The sequence below is a fragment of the Polyodon spathula genome, chromosome 11 (assembly GCF_017654505.1).
Source record: "Polyodon spathula isolate WHYD16114869_AA chromosome 11, ASM1765450v1, whole genome shotgun sequence".
NCBI classification, from domain to species: domain Eukaryota; kingdom Metazoa; phylum Chordata; class Actinopteri; order Acipenseriformes; family Polyodontidae; genus Polyodon; species Polyodon spathula.
In genome coordinates this window covers 18,439,416-18,458,481 of record NC_054544.1, presented here as the reverse complement: position 1 = coordinate 18,458,481, position 19,066 = coordinate 18,439,416, and the positions used below count along the sequence as shown (strand labels likewise).

The 19,066-nt window shown below is 41.3% G+C and overlaps 1 protein-coding gene across 1 annotated transcript in view; it reads right to left on the bottom strand.

Annotated features, from left to right (window-relative positions):
* Positions 1-15,011, bottom strand: part of trpm2 (transient receptor potential cation channel, subfamily M, member 2) — a 29,034-nt gene extending 14,023 nt beyond the window's left edge. The window contains exons 1-12 of the mRNA XM_041262863.1: positions 14,678-15,011; positions 11,595-11,763; positions 10,716-10,896; positions 9,021-9,187; positions 7,372-7,552; positions 7,084-7,145; positions 6,433-6,633; positions 6,217-6,319; positions 5,885-6,006; positions 4,994-5,332; positions 1,582-1,737; positions 449-578 (exon numbers count right to left, since the gene is read on the bottom strand). Of these exons, the coding sequence (XP_041118797.1) occupies positions 449-578; positions 1,582-1,737; positions 4,994-5,332; positions 5,885-6,006; positions 6,217-6,319; positions 6,433-6,633; positions 7,084-7,145; positions 7,372-7,552; positions 9,021-9,187; positions 10,716-10,896; positions 11,595-11,763; positions 14,678-14,859 (1,993 nt within the window). The 5' untranslated portion in view covers positions 14,860-15,011. The remainder of the gene's footprint in view (positions 1-448; positions 579-1,581; positions 1,738-4,993; positions 5,333-5,884; positions 6,007-6,216; positions 6,320-6,432; positions 6,634-7,083; positions 7,146-7,371; positions 7,553-9,020; positions 9,188-10,715; positions 10,897-11,594; positions 11,764-14,677) is intronic.
* Between the last annotated feature and the right edge of the window lie 4,055 nt (positions 15,012-19,066).

Sequence of the window (19,066 nt, the reverse complement as noted above, 5' to 3'; positions counted from 1 at the left end):
ATTGCATAAAGAGGACCTTCTCAAACTTCCTGAAAATATGGCTTCAAATAATATACACCACTGATATTGGGACTGATCCAATAAAAGCACTGCCATTAGGTCTGGTAAGTGATTCATGCACCACAGTGGTGCTGTTCTTCGAATCCTGCTCCCGCCAAGTTGCTGATCTTGTCTGGGGATCCACAGGGAACACTGCTTTGGCTATAAAAAAAAGGGTCAAGGTCACTCACTGGACAGATGCCTGATGAGTCTAGGCAGAGACTGCCCAGTGTGGGCCCCTGCACCCAGGTTTCCGTGGCCTTGGTTCGCAGGTGAAAAGAGACATTGACCTTCAGTCCTCTTAATTGGTAAGTGGCTTGCAGGTATGAGGTGGCACTCAAACTGGGCATTTCAAATTAAGTAGAAAAAATTTGAGTAAAACTTGGATAAAAAACATAAAAATACCCACCAATGGCTTGTTTCTCATATTGCTCTGCAAGAGCTCCTGTGTCCTCTGACAGGTCTGTGTCCTCCTCCTCTTTGGCTAGTTCCTTCAGGATCTTGCTGGCTGCCAGGGCTGCGGCAATGCAATCCTGGCTCTAAAAACAGACATGCTAATCAGTGTGACTGATGCAGTACAGGAATCCATTTCTTCAAGTGCCACAGTCAGAATGTAGCTGACATGACCTCATTGAAACATTTTGTTTGTAACCTCACAAACTTCCTTATTGGAATTCAAAACACATTAACTGTGAGGTGGACAACAGTGAGATACATTAAAACCTGTCTAATCCAGCCCTTCTACAAACTGCCGTTCTGTACAATTTGGCATGACTGAAACGAAGGCTGTTATACCCTCAACAATCCAGAGCCTGTTTATACATGATTTGTAAGTCTTGTCTGACTAAAATTAATGCAGTCCAACCTCAAGTCACATGATTTTTCTTTTCTAAGTGTACAATCATGTGTGTTGCATAAATTACGCAGTATTTCTACCTTGTGAACTGTAACTTTAAAGTGTTCCAATAGTTTGTCATGTATTCCTTTTTTTAGGTGCAGTATTAGATTTTACAGTACCTCTGTAAACCAGTGCTGTATTATCCGCCACAATTTTCCAGTCCCAAGCGTTGCCGTATTACCTAGGTTTTACTGTAGTGGTAATGGCCGTGTCAGTTACTGGCTTAGTTAACCAGTAGAACCACTATCATCAAAATCAACTGGGACCACGGGTGTTTGCAAAATGGATTTAGTTTGATTATTCAATTATTACTGTATAAAAGTTAAGATGGCATTCCAAATAGAAAAACATACAAAACTGCAATATAACTCCTGTTTCTTAGAAAATAGAAGTACTCCACTACAATGCCAGTGAGATACAATTAGAAAAAACATGGTAGGTTACCATTTCTGTTCAACTGAAAGCGAGGTGTTTGTAGAATTCAAGTTTTGGTCATCAGGTCTTCACTGTATCTTGGTCAGGTGCTCATTCAATTTTAAATATATATATATATATATATATATATATATATATATATATATATATATATATATATATATATATATATATATATATATATATATATATATATATATATAATCTACCTGTTGCCAGATAATGTCAGCTATCTCTTTCCTGTTATCTAAAATTGCCCAAATGAAGAGGTCTCTGGTGGGATCAAGCTCTTCCTCTTCAACTATTGAGCCTTTGGCGTCAATGGGGATTGAATTCCGAAAACTCTCCAGGTCATTTGATCCAAGCTGCAATAAAGAAGAATGAATGTTGATCAAATTAGCATAAAGTTGATCAATATAATGTTCTCTCATCTGTGTAAAATGTGTTTCAAAGGCAGATGGAAAGTGAGATTGAAAACGCCAAACAATGGTTGGGAGAGGTTATTCCACTATAGAAATACAGGTCTGAAAGTCACATGATTTCTCAAGTCCAGGAAGCAAGAGTTCCATTACCTGAGAGTAGATGTTAAAACTTCATGATAATTTGATAATTTGAACTCGGCTGTAGGCTGTAGCCAAGATAACCAACTAAGACGTAGCTTTACAGTAAACTAATGTGATCCACCCACTTGCGTTTCTTTCCATCTGATGATGTAGATATCCTTCTGCCTGGTGTTGATGGCTGAAGTGTAATGCTGGCTCCAGGGATCAGCTTATTTTGCCTCCCCAGAGCATCAGCACACACAACGACTGCGATGCTGGCTCCGGGGATCAACCACAGTGTGGTCTCCCCAGCGCATCAGCATGACAACTGTCTGGATTGAGCTAAGTAGGGTACATCTCTGGGGTCTTCTACTGGGCACCTTCTGTCCTCGTTGTTTCATTGACTAGCCTGCGACACCTCAATAGGGCTCGACAGTGATTCTGGCGTCCCAGCATCACCCCCCTCCGTCCCCCACTCAACTCAGCCCAGCTTACTTACCCTTACATCAGTGTTGCTTTCTTTCAATTGTGCTTGAGATCCCCATCCAGAATCTTTCCGTCTCAACCACAGCCAGATGCTGCTCCTTTCTGCTGCTTCAGACAAGTTCTTCACTGTGTGATGCAACTCTTGGCCACTGAACCCAACATCTCTGAGAAACCGGGTTGTAGAGTGTGCAAAAAATCTTCGAGAACCCACCTCCACTAGGAAAACAAGGACTCTCCATCCTCACTGTTCCGCTTCAGCAGCTAGTTGAGCATACCGAAGTTTCTTCTTCTCATATGCCTCATCCAGAGCATCCTCCTATGGCACTGTTAATTCTACCATATGAACAAGGTGTACTGATCCAGACCACAAGACAATGTCTGGTCAAAGGTTAGTGGTGGCAATCTCAGGTGGAAAAATAAGCCGTTGCCCAACATCTGTCAGCATTTTCTAGTCTCTAGCAGTTTCCACTTGTCCTGGGTGAGGCTTGGTTTTAACACCTTTTCTTGATGGTTGCTCTTCTGGATGGAGGAATATTGTCTTTTGTGTGTAATGCTTTGATGGATCTGGTGGCAACTTATTGGTCAGGTTATGCTTGTCTTCCAATGCTAAGGCCAGACATCGCAGCAGCTGGTCGAGGCCCCAAGTAAACCGTCCTTGGCTATCACCCACCTTACATCCTGTCAAAATGTGCCTTAATGCTGCAGGTGATGAAACAGAAAAGACTTGAGGGATCCTCACCCACCCAGAATTTTAGGTTCTGTGGTGATGGGAGAACATCATATGTTGATCTGATGAGGAAACTGATGCTGCTCTGTTCCATTGTCCATAGGTCTTGTCAGATGATCTTGCATTGTTCTATACTCTCCCATCTCATCCATTCTCCCTGCTTGGCCTGGGAAACGGCCTTTACACACCTAATCCTCTACTCCTGCTTGTTCACCTCGTTGACTACCAGCTTCCTCCGTTGAACTGGGGTTGCCTTGTGCCATGTAGGAGGAGCTGAACTGAGACCAAGACCCCCTCTTCCATGCTGAACTTGCCCCATAATATCACCGATTGAAAGGGCAGCCTTAGCATCTTCCACAGCTTTCTTTGCTGCCCACTTTCTTCCAGTTTTCAACACAGGTGCTGCCTCCCTTACGCATTTGTCATGTGAATCTACTAATGTAATTTCCAGTCAGACCTTGGCATACTTAAACTCCTTGGTTAGAGCACAGACTGGTAGCTACAGTATTCCTTTAACATAAAGTTTCTGCTGAGGCAGTATGGAACTCCCAACCATTTCCTGACCTATAAACTGATTAAAGCTTCCAGCTTCTCAACTGTTGTCAAAGAAACCTCGTACACAGTCAGTGGCCACAGCAGTCTTGGCAGTAGACCAAACTGAAAGCACCCGAGTTTCAGTTTGCCCGCTAAAGCGCTGCTGTCCATGCTCTTCAACCCTTCCACTGCTTGGTGTCTAACTTCTTCCACACAAACTGTTTCGTAACTTCTCCCAGGACTTTTCACTGGCTTCTCAGACACTTGGTATTGCCTCACTATCAATGTAGAACATTTTATTTACTACTTTACCTTTAATTATAGAGATGCTCCTTGATTTAATGGAATTGAATTGGTTTGCCCAATAACCGATTAGTGCAGGCTACTGTTATTTAGTCAAGCTACTTAGTCATGATTGTCATGTCATCCATGTATGCTCGAATTGGTGGTAGTCACATTCCAGAAGCCAAGCGCTCTCCTCCCACTACCCATTTTGATGCCCTAATAATTACTTCCATTTACATGGTAAAATGGAGAAATGCTGCATCCTGCCATTATTCCAACTTCTAGGCATTACCATGTAATGCTGAATTATGAAATTGAAAAACTAAATTGCAAATCCCCAAAGAAGGCTTTCACTAAATTTGTTATTGTCATTGGTACACTGAAAAAATCAAATGCTGCCCAAAGAAGTTCATGTGGCATTGAACCATATGCATTAACCAAATCCAGGAATTTCACATGGAGATCCTTCCTTTCCTTTTTAGCTGATTGAATTTGTTGTAAGATTCGCAGACTCTAGGGGTATTTCTCTTTAATTTCTTAGAAGCCTTGGGCGGGTGTCTCCAGCATCCCATTTACCTTTGAAAACATAGAGCTGGATACTGCCGACAAGGGTAGCTAACCCTTGCCAGCCCCAATGGAGGCACATGGCAAAACAACACAGGGTTGCAAGCAAAAAGATGGCCAGTTAGATTTAGTGTTTATTTTTATTTTGTGTTTACGGTAAATTTTACTCACTTAGAAACTTGCAATCTAACTTCATTTAAATATGGTTCTGGACCTTGGTTCTATCTGACTTCCTGTTTTAATTTTTGTTTTTAAGAAATTTAAGTTATTCTGATAATAACGCTGGAGGCACCAGACCACAGATGGACACTGTGGTGATGACTATATGAACGTAGGATAAAATATTAGAACTAATAGTAAATGACTGCAAACATTGCAAAAAGAAAAAAAAGCACGGCTAAAAAAAAACCTATTAAAGTAAAAGACGCTTGTTTTAAAGTTTGTAACTAGCAGACTTGGATTTGTCTTTGGTTCTCTCCTTACGTTTATCTTGATCTGTGGTATTGGCACTGAATGCGTTGATATGCCCCTGGGCCTTGGATAGAGGGGCTTGGTGATGCCACCCAGCAGGTCGCAGAGCACATCGGACACATGGTACAACTGGATGCTCCAGCTGGGCTTCTTCACGTAGAGCTTCTCCTCCTGCTTCTTCAGGATCCTACTAAGGCACAGGCTGCTGGGCGGAAGGTTGTTGTAGAGCGCCAGCAGCCTCTTCTCAGTCAGGAACTCCTTCAGGGGCACCCCATTGTCAAGGAACAGCTTCACAAAGTCAGGCTTGTTTCCCAGCAGCGCCGCCAGCATCACATCACTCAGGTCTATGGACTAAAGGTGGGGACAAAAGAGAAAAACCCTTAGCACAGTGATGCATTTACATTTTAACAATTTCAGTAAATTGTAACTCAAATGTACAGCCATGAATTCTAGATCTCACATAATTAGTAATTTACTGTTCGCTCCTGGTCACATGAAGGGAAGCCGAGAAGATGAAAAATAGTGGTCATAGTACTGAGAAGACCCAAAGCACAACCCTTCTAGAATCTGAGTAGCGTTTTACCAAATTGCTGCTTTTCCAATGGCTCACTTGTATTCAATACACATGCATTCTTCATTCTGTGGATGCAAAATGTCTTTGATAATGGGAAATGATGGCAGTAAATATGAAGTAAGATTTATTGGAATTGTTTTGTTCTCTATGTATTTTAAATGTATCCATTTAAATGTCAACAATGCAGAATCAGTAAGCCAGACAACACTTCTTCTGCATCAGTTTTTCTTTCCAGTTACATAGAAGTAACACATAAATGTGAGCCGAAAGATAGTTCTTTTGTGATGTTCTTGTGTTATATGGAAAAAACGGACATAAGCAGGACTCACCTTCCACTGCTTGTCATCTGTGAAAATCTCACTCTTGGCAATGTCCACTCTGTTCCAGGCTACAGCCAGCTTGAGCTGGTGATCCCAGTTCTCGTTACCTTGATTATCAAGGCTTTTAGAAGCTGCAGTTTGAGAAGAATAGTAGTTTTTTATGGGGTCATCCCAGATCAAATGGACGAAGTGAAAACCTTGAAATGGTTCCACACAACATGGATCTTTGAAGACAAGGAAGAAAAAAGTATGCCATGCAAGAACAAAGAATCAATGCTGTACACGTGTCTACAGCAATACAGCGACCACCAGGACAATTCTACTGAACTCTTCAATAATACCTTTCAAAAGTGCCTGGAGGATGGCTACATCCACATCATTCTGGTCTTCTTTCTCTAGCCGGAAAACAGTCAAAAGCTGCTGCATTCTCACTATGTCCTGAATCTAAAAAGACACAATATAGTTTTAATATATACGCATAAACCACCAGATATTGCTGTAGTCCACTCCACAGCAGTGACTTCACAATCCAAAGGTATTGACCCATTATGCCTTACCTTCTTAGTCCAGTCCAAGATTTTGACATCAGAAAAGGTTTTGAAGTCCTCAGCAAAGTATGTCTTCAGTTGTTTCTGGATGTGTGAAATTGTGATCTCAGAGAGAGGCAGGTTTGCCACCTGAGCAATCACATCTGCCACACGCCCCGACCCCTCCATCACTACACATGGGGTGCCGTTCATCATGGCACTGTAGATAGTCTGCAAGGAAATCACCAAACAGTAGGTTGAAGGGTTAAATACCAAGCACTACCTTTAAATTTCAGTTTCTATTTTGTTCACATTCCCCTTGCCTTTTTATGCTGTTTACAATTAATTTCAGTGATTCTGGGTTTTATTGCTTCAATACTGAGTTGTCAATACATGTGACAAAATGACCTTTGAGCTTGGCTGGTCCCAACTACTTTCCCTTTAAATATGTAGAAGAGGATGGGCCAGAAGAGTTGAAAGGTCACATTGTCACAGGGTTTGACTGCTATGAGGGAGTCTATTCAGTGCTAGGTAGTTAGAGTTCTCCAAACAAGTTCAAAGCAAGTTCAAAGTCAGGTAAAAACTGATTTAGAACAAATAAATCAATATTGGAACATTAAAACCCAGAAACACCAAGTGCAAAAATGGTTCATTTATTGTTTGCCTCCAAGGCATACTCACGTCTAATGTGCCAGGTCCTCCCTCCAGCACTACACAGACAACAGGGATTTTTATTCCATTGTCTTTGAAAACAAATCAAACACAACAAGATGGATTGAGAAGTGACAATGGTAACAGAAATCTGTACAGTTTTATTATTCATTGTCTCAATAAAAAAATATATACTTATCCAATTCTTAAAAGGATTTATGCACATACTGTGGAATATACTTTTCAGTAGCAAAAGCTCAGGTTTGAAATGGCACACTACATACTTTTTTGGCCAGCCAGAAGCTGTCCCTATGTTACCTGTGCTTCCCAGGGTCTGTTCACAGATGAATTTCTCCAGCTTGCCCCTCAGTGCGATCTCCACACCGTATGTTCCGTGGGTGCCATTGTCTACCAGGATGAAGTGGGAGTGGTTTGTATCCAGACAGGACAGCCTGCCTTGACTCTCCTCATCCAGGGTGTACTCGGCAGGAAACTTCCCCTAGCATCAACAAGACAGCATTCAACTACAGCAGTAAAGATCCATCAAGGGGTAGATTTAAATCAAGCAAAATACAGCTGCCTTATGTGTTTAAAAAAAAAAAAGAATGACTATCGTTTCTGTCAGTGGCGGGTTTGTGTCTGAAGTTTGATTAAATATCGCTATTGAACAGGGCAATAAAGCAACACTACCGATTGCCAAAATCCACAGGGACAATATCAATGCTGCTCAGACCGGAGCGCTTGTCAATCTTGACATGCAACCTTTGTGTAACACCCCATTGCAAATGGGATTGTAGACTGCAGATGGAACCAGGGGAACCCCCATGCATTATGCTATTGGAATGAGATATTGGCTCATGGTAGGGATGGGTTTGCAGTAGCCAGTCCCTGACCCTTCTTCATGCCATGGGATGCTGTCAATGCTGTAGACCAGATTTTAGTTTCACATCAGAGGGAGTTCCAAACAGTGGCCCCCACGCACCAAGTTGGGACATATTGGGTTTCAATCTTTCTTGTGCTGACCAGGTACAACCTGTTTTACTTGCAAACATGACATCACAGTCCAAGTCTGAGAACTACCATGTTGGACACAAAGATCATTTGTTTGTGCTGTTGCCTGGACAGCACTGGAACACAATTCTAATTTTAACTCTAATGAGCTCCCCTGGTAAATTAGATCAAGGGCAATTGCACAGCTCAGCATTTACTCATACATAATAGAAGTTGATTTTTATTTCACTGTTCTTAGGCGCCCTAAATGAGGCAACATTGTGTTCATTTCTAGTTCGTAACAGGTGTTTTTCTGTAAATTATACTTTGCAATAAAAATCTTTCTTTCCATCCAGTGATTTTAAAAGCACAAACTTTTTTGTTACTCTCAGTAAAAATAAGCCCTACTTTCACAAAACCTCATACATTGTTTCCCCAAATAAATAACAATAAATAAGGGTTCTAAAGTGAATTTGGAGTTTAAACTCAAGACAAACTCTAACCTTAAGTGGATTTTACGAACATTTAAAGAGCTTCCCTTAAGGTCTGTGCAGAGCGCTTCCACAGAGGTATATTCTTATGACTGGTTTAATTCTTTACGCATTCTTCCACATGTACGAGTTCACATCTGCCAAGCAGTCAGTGGTATTTTAAGCAGGCAGTACCAGGGCCGATCCTTGCCATCTAAACCTCTTTGAAAATAAAATGATGCCCCTTTTTTCAGGGGGTACCGCTTCCCTGAGGGACATTAAAATGGCGAATGCCCCACTTCTGCACTGAAAAGGGACCTCAAAATCCAGAACTGAGTCTATGAAATACCATTTCTGTTAACCAGCAATGAACATTTCATGGGTGGTATCACAAGCTGTCTGCATAACACTTTAAATATGTTTACAAACAGCTAGTGAACCTCAAAGCAAAGCTATCGTGTACTGTAATACGGCCAATAGGATCACACATTAACAGCGGCCCCTTACCTCACTGCTGACCAGACATTTACGGTTGTGTACAATCCCCCAGGTTGCTATGCCAATTGCCACAATCTTCCCTTCCTTGGAGCTGCTGCTCATGGTATAGTCTCGAACAGCCTCTCCGACGTGCTTCATTACTCCAGCATGGGAGCCCCCCGTCACAATCCACGCACCTGCAGCCAGAGGAAATGGTGGTCACCTACACATGTCCGCTACAATGCCCCCTACAGTACAGTATGACTTACTACGTATTCTTTGGAATTATAATGTCCACTGTCTGGTTTCTTGTCCTCTTGCCAGGTTTTGTTGCTATATTGTGAATGTTAGATGACTTCATAATCATATTTAAACTTTCAGAACTACTTGCCCACTTTGCAGAAAAGCTAGCCTAGGATAATTCATTAAAACAGTTTCAGTGTGTTATACTGAAAAAATTGACTATACAGTATAGTTTTTTGGTGTGCTTTTTCAATGGAGTTCTGAGTTCTGATTTCCTACTTTATACCATTAAAGCGGTCTACAGTTTAAAGTGGAGTTCTATTTCTTGCATAAAGGTGTTGAAAGAGTTCAATAAAAATACTTCACATAAACTTGTGTTTTAATTGTGTAATGCTTCTTTTATGCAACAGGCAGTGTTTGCATCATTACTCAAACAGCATTGCACTTACAAACCGCAGGACTATCCTGTTTTAGCATCTTAAATCTGTAGCATGGCAACCGTGATTAAATTATTTGGGCCACAGCACAATCCCTTAACCCAGGACTCAACAATACTCAGCTATTGGTGTAGACAGAGGCTTTGGTTCACAGAGTGTATTTCTATAAATTATATGTAACATATTATATCCTCACACATTCCACAAAGGATTGTTTTTCCATATTTTCACTTCCCTATGTTTGTTCTCTCAAATGAGAATAAACAATGACATATTCTACATTGTTATTAATTTGTCATTTAGTAGACGCTTTTATACAAAGCAATTTACAGAGAATATATAGCTCAACAATATATAATTGTAACCACAGTTTGTAGTCCAGAAGTTCAAATATAAATTCATTTTTGCATCAAAGGCTATTATGTAAACTCCTTTGATGCAAAAATGAATTTATGTTTGAACTTCTGGACTACAAACTGTGGTTACAATTATATATTGTTGAGCTTCAGGAACAGGATTTTGTAGTTAAACATATTTGGATAAACATCTAACTAAGCCCTGTCCCAAAATCAATATATAATTACTGATAAACCTGTTCACCTACTGTATACATATATATGTAGATCAACAGGGATATCAGTATGTGTGGTTGAATAGCTTAGTCACAACCAGAACAGGGTAATTAGCTTGCCTTTATTTTAACTGGCTTCAGCGGACAAAATAATTCTATAACTATTACCTGCCGTGCCCTTCCCTTCTCTATATAGGTCTGAAATGTGCAGTTTTGAAAGAAACACTGGTTACAGCAAACCTGTATTTTTATTTTAAAACATGCTAGTCTGTACTACCCTAGATTAAAGAGATCTCTAACTGGTCAGCATCTGTTACAGTATCCAGCAGCCCGGTTTCTGATTTCAAGTATTGTGCGGTCAGTTCATACAGCAAGTGTGGGAATGGTACGGTATCTTTGAGGTTCTACCTTATCAATGATCTTAAACAACAGAGATTTATGTAGGAGCTTGTAAAGCAGGCAGGCAGGCCGCACCTGTGGAGCGGGCCACCTTGATGAGCCCTCTGCGAAACATGTTCTTCAGCCTGGGCTTCATGTGGAAGTTCTTGGCTCCTCCAGTGACTGAGATCAGCAGGTTGGGAACGCTGAGCCCCCAGTGGTCTCTCATCAGCTTGTACAGAGTGTCCGGTTTAGTGTCTGAGGAGACCCGCACAAACTGCACACAAACAAAGGATCTTAGTGAGAAACCAAAGAAAGAAATGTGTGGTCAATTCCTCCCAGTTAAAGATGCATGCAGCTTTGCATGCTGGGTTGCCACATAGTGTAGGGTACGACCTCAAACTAAAACTATACCTGATACTGTATATAAAACTGAAAAAAATTAACTTTAGATATTTTAAAATGACAGGACTCAACCGGTGATAGAGCCACCTGAACAACACTGATTCAACATGGAAAGTCATGTAAGGCATTGATCTGTACCAATTCCATCAGGGAGTTTGTGGGAGGAAATCTGTAGGGAAAGTCTGTTTTTCAGAATGGTGTTACAGGTGTTACCTAAGAAACATCAGTAACTTTTGCTGTTGACTAGGTTAAGTTTTATCATTTGGTATATAACTTTGCAAAGGTATTCAGAGTTGCGCAGTACTACTATCCATCAAGTCTTTCAGTCATGTGAAGTTAACCTGCTACTGTATTCACCCGGCAAATAAAGGGACTGTTTATTTTTACTTTACCGTGGGATCTGCACTTATTTATACTGAATTAAAGTGAAGGACTGACCCAACACGCATATACTCCAAAGGGCAGGACACGAGTTCAGTGCTACTCTGACTGCTTTGTACAATGAGGAGTGCCAGTATACTGCATCAGTGTGGTCTAGTCCTTCATGCAAAGACAAACCCCCTACTGTACCTTGCCAACGTTATGCCCTAAGCCAGTGAAGGTGATGTCCCCGTATGCATCAGTAGGTTCTTCACTGACATGCCTTTTTAGGTCCCACGTTTCACCCAGGAACTCTTCATGTTTAACAGCTTCTTCAGAATGAGATGCCTTCCTATAGCCACATTTACAGATTTCTTTTCTGCAAGGAAAATAAAACAAGGCAATGCAATTAACCTGCAGAACAGCAGTGCTTCATTGCTCTTACATAAAAAAGGCAGCATCACAGTAATGAATTAAATGCATATTCCTTAACTGTCGTCAGAATTGAATAGCATTGTCATGATAAGCGATTGAATTGACCAGTGTAATATAAAGAGTTACATAGTGTAATATGGAACTATTGGTGGCAGTTACTCCATTGATATCAATTGTTGCCAGCTATAATGCAAAGACACCTAAAGAGACATTAAGAGGTATAGCATGTTGTTGTTTCAGATCATTCCACAATTGTACTAGGCAATTAATTAGGTATATTTAACAACACACTTTAGTGCTTTGCAGGGCGCATATAGGAGTTTACCTAGTTCCTAGTTTTTAGACAGATGCAGATATTGACTTGAAGCCTATGCAGGGAACAGATCTTGGTTATTTGGTGCCACTCTATTGTAAAGTTTAACAACTGGAAAGTTTATCAGAGGTTGAGATGTCGTTGAATTGCTCCAAACAGCCTTAGGGAAGTCAAGTTTACAAGGTTTTTCCTGATTTGATAGATACCTTTAGAGGCAGAATTCAAGCCGACTATAGCACCCAGGAATAAGCTGGTTTGTCAGTATACTTGAGCACTACCCTATGTGATTCTCAAACCAGGTGTGACAGAGAGCGAATTAATCCTAGTCAACAATCCCCGCGAGAGGAGAGATACATGGCTCTGATTGACAGGGTCGGTATCAGCAACAGCGCACCAGAAGGACCAGGCATGGTCACAGGAGTAATGGTCTAGCCAACTGGGCTCCAGGCCATGACCGGCACCGATGCCTGCCAGTACGGGATATTGAAGCAGGCCATCCTCCGACGCGTGAACATCATTGGGGAAACTCATCTTGTGCACTTCAGGGAGTGCCAGAGACCACGAAATATCCGCCCCCATGACTCACTGGCACAACCCCCTCCACAAAACAGGAGTACAGCTGGGGGAAGCCATTGTGATGGAATAGTTCTGTCATGTGGTTGGCGCCGAGAACAAGGTGTGGATACAGCGCCACACAAGGACTCCCTGACCTCATCTAGAGCTGGACTACTCCCCTCTACAGTACCACGGAGCAACCAGGACAGGTTGTCACCACAACCCACAACTACACCACCCACACCAGGACCCGGACCCAGACCTCCCAGATCACCAACCCCAATGGGCAGCCCAATCTCCCTACCATGGAGGTGAAGGCTGGACCCCAGCTGGGGTAAATTCAATGCCCCTGACCCGCTGCCTTATCAGCAGCGGGACAGATATGTAACCCCAGTGCATTCTGCACTCCTATCGATTCCAGGTGCCATCCTGCAGAACATACCGCCCGACTGTGCTCTCCAGCAACAAAGTGCAACGTGACAGCATGTTATTTGGCATCGGAAGCAGGTAAGAAACGGGAAAATGGTTACGAGGGGCCTTGTATCGTTGATGTGGTTGTCGGTAATGTGAGTATCCATGCATTAATGGACTCAGGGTGTGAGCAGACCTTAATTTGGACAGCTCTCTTGAGTGGTGTGTCGTGGCAGCCACAAGGTCAGTTGGCGATCTCCTGTATCCATGGAGACACAGCGGCATACCCCATACTAAAAGCATACATATCGATAGGACCGATGCAGTGTCACCTTGTAGTGGGGGTGGTTGAAAGGCTACCACATCCAGCAATTCTGGGCCGGGACTGGCCACAGTATAAACAATTAATTAAAAATACAGTCCCGACTGCACATGTAAACGTGGCAGACAAACGAGGGGAAATGATTGGTGAGATTTTCCCCTTACAAGCGGACTTGTTTTCTTCCCTTTTTCATCCTACAAAAACAAAGAAAGAGAGACGGATCAAAAAATGGGATGGTGCATGAGAGAGCTTGGATGGTATGAAATGCCATTCAGTGTTAGTGGGCCATCCTGGGCAGATGTTACTCCGTCCCTTCTCAATATACCGGACATGTGGGACCGAAGCTCAGACCTAGTGTGGGGTCAGAGCAACGACTCCACACTGGTGGACGCTTGGGGACAGGTCCAGTCTATTGAAGGTAAAGATGTTGATGACGCTGGGGAGCTAGTATATCTTCATTATTAAGGGGCAATTACTGTGCAGGGTAAACCCTGCCACGGGCACAGGACAGCCTGTAACACAATTGATGGTTCCCCTGTCTTGTTGGCCCAAGGTCATGAGGCTGGTGCATGATATCCCTTTTGCGGGGCACTTTGGAGCTGATAAAACAAGGGAATGCATAAAACAATGGACTGCCAGCAAGTAGTGCCGGGCCCAGTGCACCCCTCCCCTTTGGTTCGACCGCCAATCATTTCCTTTTGAAGGCATTGCAAAGGACATAATGGGCCCTTTGCTACGGTCTGATTCCGGGTATATGCATATATTAATGGTGGTAGATTATGCAACGTGATACCCGGAGGCACTTCCATTGAGGTCCACTAGTGCAGCAGCATTATTATTTGATGGTGCCAAACCGTGACAACAATTAAAAGAACTGTTTGGACCGTGAACACTGTGTTATTGTCATTGTTTGAGCACTGCATCACCTCTACACCTGCCCCATATGCAGATAACAAAGTCAAAAGGACAGCCACTGATCCAAACAGATCTGCATTCCATTATTACCACTGAGCTATCCTCAGCAGGCAGGTGCTTGCGCCTAGGTAACTGTGCAAACATACTCTTCCAATTGAAAAAAACTGAAGAAACGGCGGATTTACTTTTTGTGCACATTCATGCAATAATGAGCTACAGTGCCTGCCCCTGACTTGTCATCTTTAAATGTAACATAACGGCCTGTTATTCCTACCTGGGCAATGACTCAGCAGTGATCAAGAAAGCTGAAACAAGCAAAAGACAAAAATAAAGAAAACGTACCCAATGAATGCTCCTTCTGTGTTTTCCACATAGTACTTGCACTCTTTTTTCCTGATATTTTCTTTAATCCAAGACCTAATGCAGTGTTGCTGAAAGGATGGAGAATAAGCCATGGACTTAGATTTAGTGCTGCTGATAGCAAGCTTCTGCAAAAATATAGGCTCGTTAACATCTTTCTCCATTATTTAAAAGGAAAAAGAAAGCAGCTCCTTTTCTCCTGGACTGGCATTCCCTTTACAGCTGTGCTCTGCAGTGATCCAGCAGTGCTGCAGACAGAGTCCTGTTACATGAAAACAACATCGCTAAACCACCACCCATTGTACAGCTGGACTTATGCAGGTATGATGTCAGCAATATACAGCCCATGCCACAGCAGTGATTCACAATTAGACCTATCAGAATAGTATAGAACAACTATTAGCAATGAAATGTTTCATCGAAATTTAATAAGTGATTCTCCAGATGTATGCAAAAATCTATATGTGACATACAAATGTACGGATAGACAGACACCCCCTCTGTCCCCAGAATGTGCTGTTCTCAAGAACTCACTGCAAGTTAAATAATGACAATACCAAGTTTCCTAACAACTGAGTAAGCAGAGGATAAAAACATACTCTAATAACAACGGCTTCCAGTGTTTTTTTATTCAAACGGTGGCTCTAAATACCACAGTAATTCAATACATTAAAATAATGGATGTTCTGTATCAAGATTGTCATCAATAACAGACTATGTCAGCATCTAGTTTATTTTCTCTCAAGGAACATTTTTCTATATTTCTGAAAACCCACAAATCAAATTGGAATGGAACTTGAGTTACTGAGAATATTACATTCTGGGGGTCATATTGGGGGGGGGGGGGCTGCAAGTCCATACATTTGTCCATATGTACAGTATATTATATTCACTTTATTCCATCTGCAAAAGTGCTTATTAAATTTCTATGAAACGTGAAATTAACATTTGCCATAAATAATTGGGAGTGTCAGGTTGTGGGAATACATATTGAGGCGTCTGTCTGTTACTAATGACAATCTTGATACAGAACAGCCACTATTTTAATATACTGAATTGTGTGTGTGTGTGTGTGTGTGTGTGTGTGTGTGTGTGTGTGTGTGTGTGTGTGTGTGTGTGTGTGTGTGTGTATATATATATATATATATATATATATATATATATATATATATATATATATATATATATATATATACATATATAGACACACACACACACACACACACACACACAGTGGCTCTCAAAAGTGTTCACCCCCTTGGACTTTTCCACATTTTATTGTGTTACAACATGGAATAAAATTGGATTTAATTAGGAGTTCTTGCCACTGATCAAACACAAAAACAATGTCAAAAATAAAATCTACAAATTGTTTTAAATTAATTTAACATTAATTAAACATTAATTACAAATGCAAAACAGAAAATAATTGATAGCATAAGTATTCACCCCCTTGAGTCAATATTTGGTAGAGGCACCCTTGGCAGCAATTACAGCCATGAGCCTATTTGGATAAGACTCTACCAGCTTTGCACATCTGGACACTGCAATTTTTGCCCATTCTTCTTTGCAAAATTGCTCAAGCTCTGTCAGATTGGATGGGGACCTTTGGAGAACAGTAATTTTTAACTATTTCCACATATTCTCAATTGGCTTTGACTGGGCCACTCCAGGACATTGACCTTTTTGTTTTTATGCCACTCCAGTGTAGCTTTGGCTGTATGTTTGGGGTCATTGTCCTGCTGGAAGATAAATCTTCTCCCAAGTCCCAGGTCTCTTGCAGACTTCAGCAGGTTTTCCTCCAGGATTTCTCTGTACTTTGCTGCATTCATTTTGCCCTCTATCTTCACAAGCTTTCCAGGCCCTGACGCAGAGAAGCATCCCCACAGCATGATGCTGCCACCACCATGCTTCACGGTAGGGATGGTGTTCTCAGGATGATGTGCGGTGTTAGGCTTGCGCCAAACATAGCGCTTAGTGTTCAGGCCAAAAAGCTCTATTTTGGTCTCAGACCATAGAATCTTCTTCCACTTGGTCTCAGAGTCTCCTACATGCCTTCTGGTAAACTCTAGTCGAGAACTGATGTGAGTTTTTTCAACAATGGATTTCTTTTTGCCACTCCCATAAAGGCTAGTTTTGTGAAGTACCCAGGCTATTGTTGCCGCATGCAACAATGTGTCTCCCAGCTCAGCTGTGGAAGACTGTAACTCCTTTAGAGTTCATAGGTCTCTTGGTGGCCTCCCTGACTAGTGCCCTTCTCGCCCGGATACTCAGTTTTTGAGGACAGCCTGTTCTAGACAGATTCACAGTTGTGTCATATTCTCTCCATTTCTTAATAATAGACTTTACTGTGCTCTGGGGGATATTCAATGCCTTGGAAATGTTCTTATATCCTACCCCTGATTGGTGCTTTTGAAGAACCTTATTCCGGATTTGCTTTGAATGTTCCTTCGTCTTCATGATGTAGTTTTTGTTAGGAAATGTAATAACCAACTGTGGGACCTCCCAGAGACAGGTGTATGTAACCTGAAATCACACAGGTGGACTCCATTCAACTAATTATGTGACTTCTAAAGACAATTGGTTGCACCAGAGTTGATTTAGGTATGTGTCACAGCAAAGGGGGTGAATACTTATGCAATCAATTATTTTTTGTTTTATATTTGTAATTAATTTAGAACAATTTATAGATTTTATTTTTCGCTTTGACATTATGGAATTTTTTTGTGCTGATCAGTGGCAAAAACTCCTAATAAAATTCATTTTGATTCCATGTTGTAATACAATAACATGTGGAAAAGTTCAAGGGGGGGTGAATAGTTTTGAGAGCCACTGTATATACACACACACACACAAACATATGCATACACATCTACACCTACAAAGACCCCAATCAGCCAATGTATAGACACAGATAGAACGAATGTGTGAAAATGCTGGAGATATTATGTTATTAAAAACCAATCTAATTACACTATGATCCAAAGAGCCTAATGAAGCCTGAACTGAAATTAATTTAAAAAGATTGACATTTGAGGTGTGAGCATGGCGAATTAAAGTAGCCCCAGATGTGTTATTATGAGCACGCTGACTAACAAGCTGGCACAGACCTAAACATTCCAGGTTATTTAAACGATATGTTGAATCATGTAAGAATGTCATACACTTGTATCTTGAGAACACAAGCAGTTAATCCATATAGTATAAATCAATCATTTTAATATACTTTACCATGATAATAACACCTCATTTAGTTATCTAGTGACACCAGCTCTTAAATATCACTTATCCCAGACTCCCATTGCATGGCTGTTTGATCCATTCCTGGTTTTACTATGTTTAAGAAGACACACCTGAGCTGGTTTCCTGTACACTGGAATGAGTCAAACTGCTATGCAATAGGAGTCTTATTTCCATCCCTGTAGTTGACTGTGACTGGAAGGTAAGACAGCTGCAAGCGAGGGTGTTTACACACATTTAAATCTATAAATGACATGCAGTACCTAATTACTTTCAGTGTTTTGCTTTCCTTGCGTTAAGTTAGACCAGTGGTGCACAACTCAGGTCATGGAGGGCCGGTTTCCCTCCTGGTTTTTGTTCTAACCATACCCTAAATTAGTTAATTGGACCAAATGAGCTTCTAATAATGTCCAATAAGACTTTTGGGTGCAGTTGGAATAAAAACCTGCAGGGACACCGGCCCTCCAGGACTGTGCACCACTGAGCTAGACATTCAATCTGACTGTTCCACAGTCATATACTGTGCAGTAATGCCCTGGAATGGTCCTTCCTGATTGGTGCAGGAATATATTGCAGGAACAAACACCACACCATTATCCAGTTAATGTGTCAAATACGCTGTTTAATTCATACTTAATTTCAAGACTAATTTCTTAATAGTAAAACTTTCCGCAACTGTTTTCAAATTTGAGTAGTTTGTTTTAATGATTACAAACATTAGGGAACATTTAAAAAATATCTTAACAGATATAAGTCTTAAAAATAAAGGCTTCAGTTGTATAGCTTTCCGAGTTGTTGATTGTCAAATGACAATTCTCCTTAGATTTTCCTCGGAGTTTCTCATTACGTACCTTTTGGTTCATGCTGAACAATATTTGACTTCTGTTGATGAAACTGCCGTGGTAGATATCCACTTCATCTGGGTGGATTTTATTTTCATGTACAGTGAGCATGTTGAGTTAGCAATCCAGTAGCTACTCATAGAGCTAGTTTTCTCTAGTCATTGCTGATCGTCTGTACGTGTATTAGGGAAACTGTCCTGATAAACACAAACAATGCAGGCGTCTGAGTTGTCTAATTGTTGCCAGGTAACAAGTAAAATGGATCATTTAAAGTGGAACTGGCATTAAG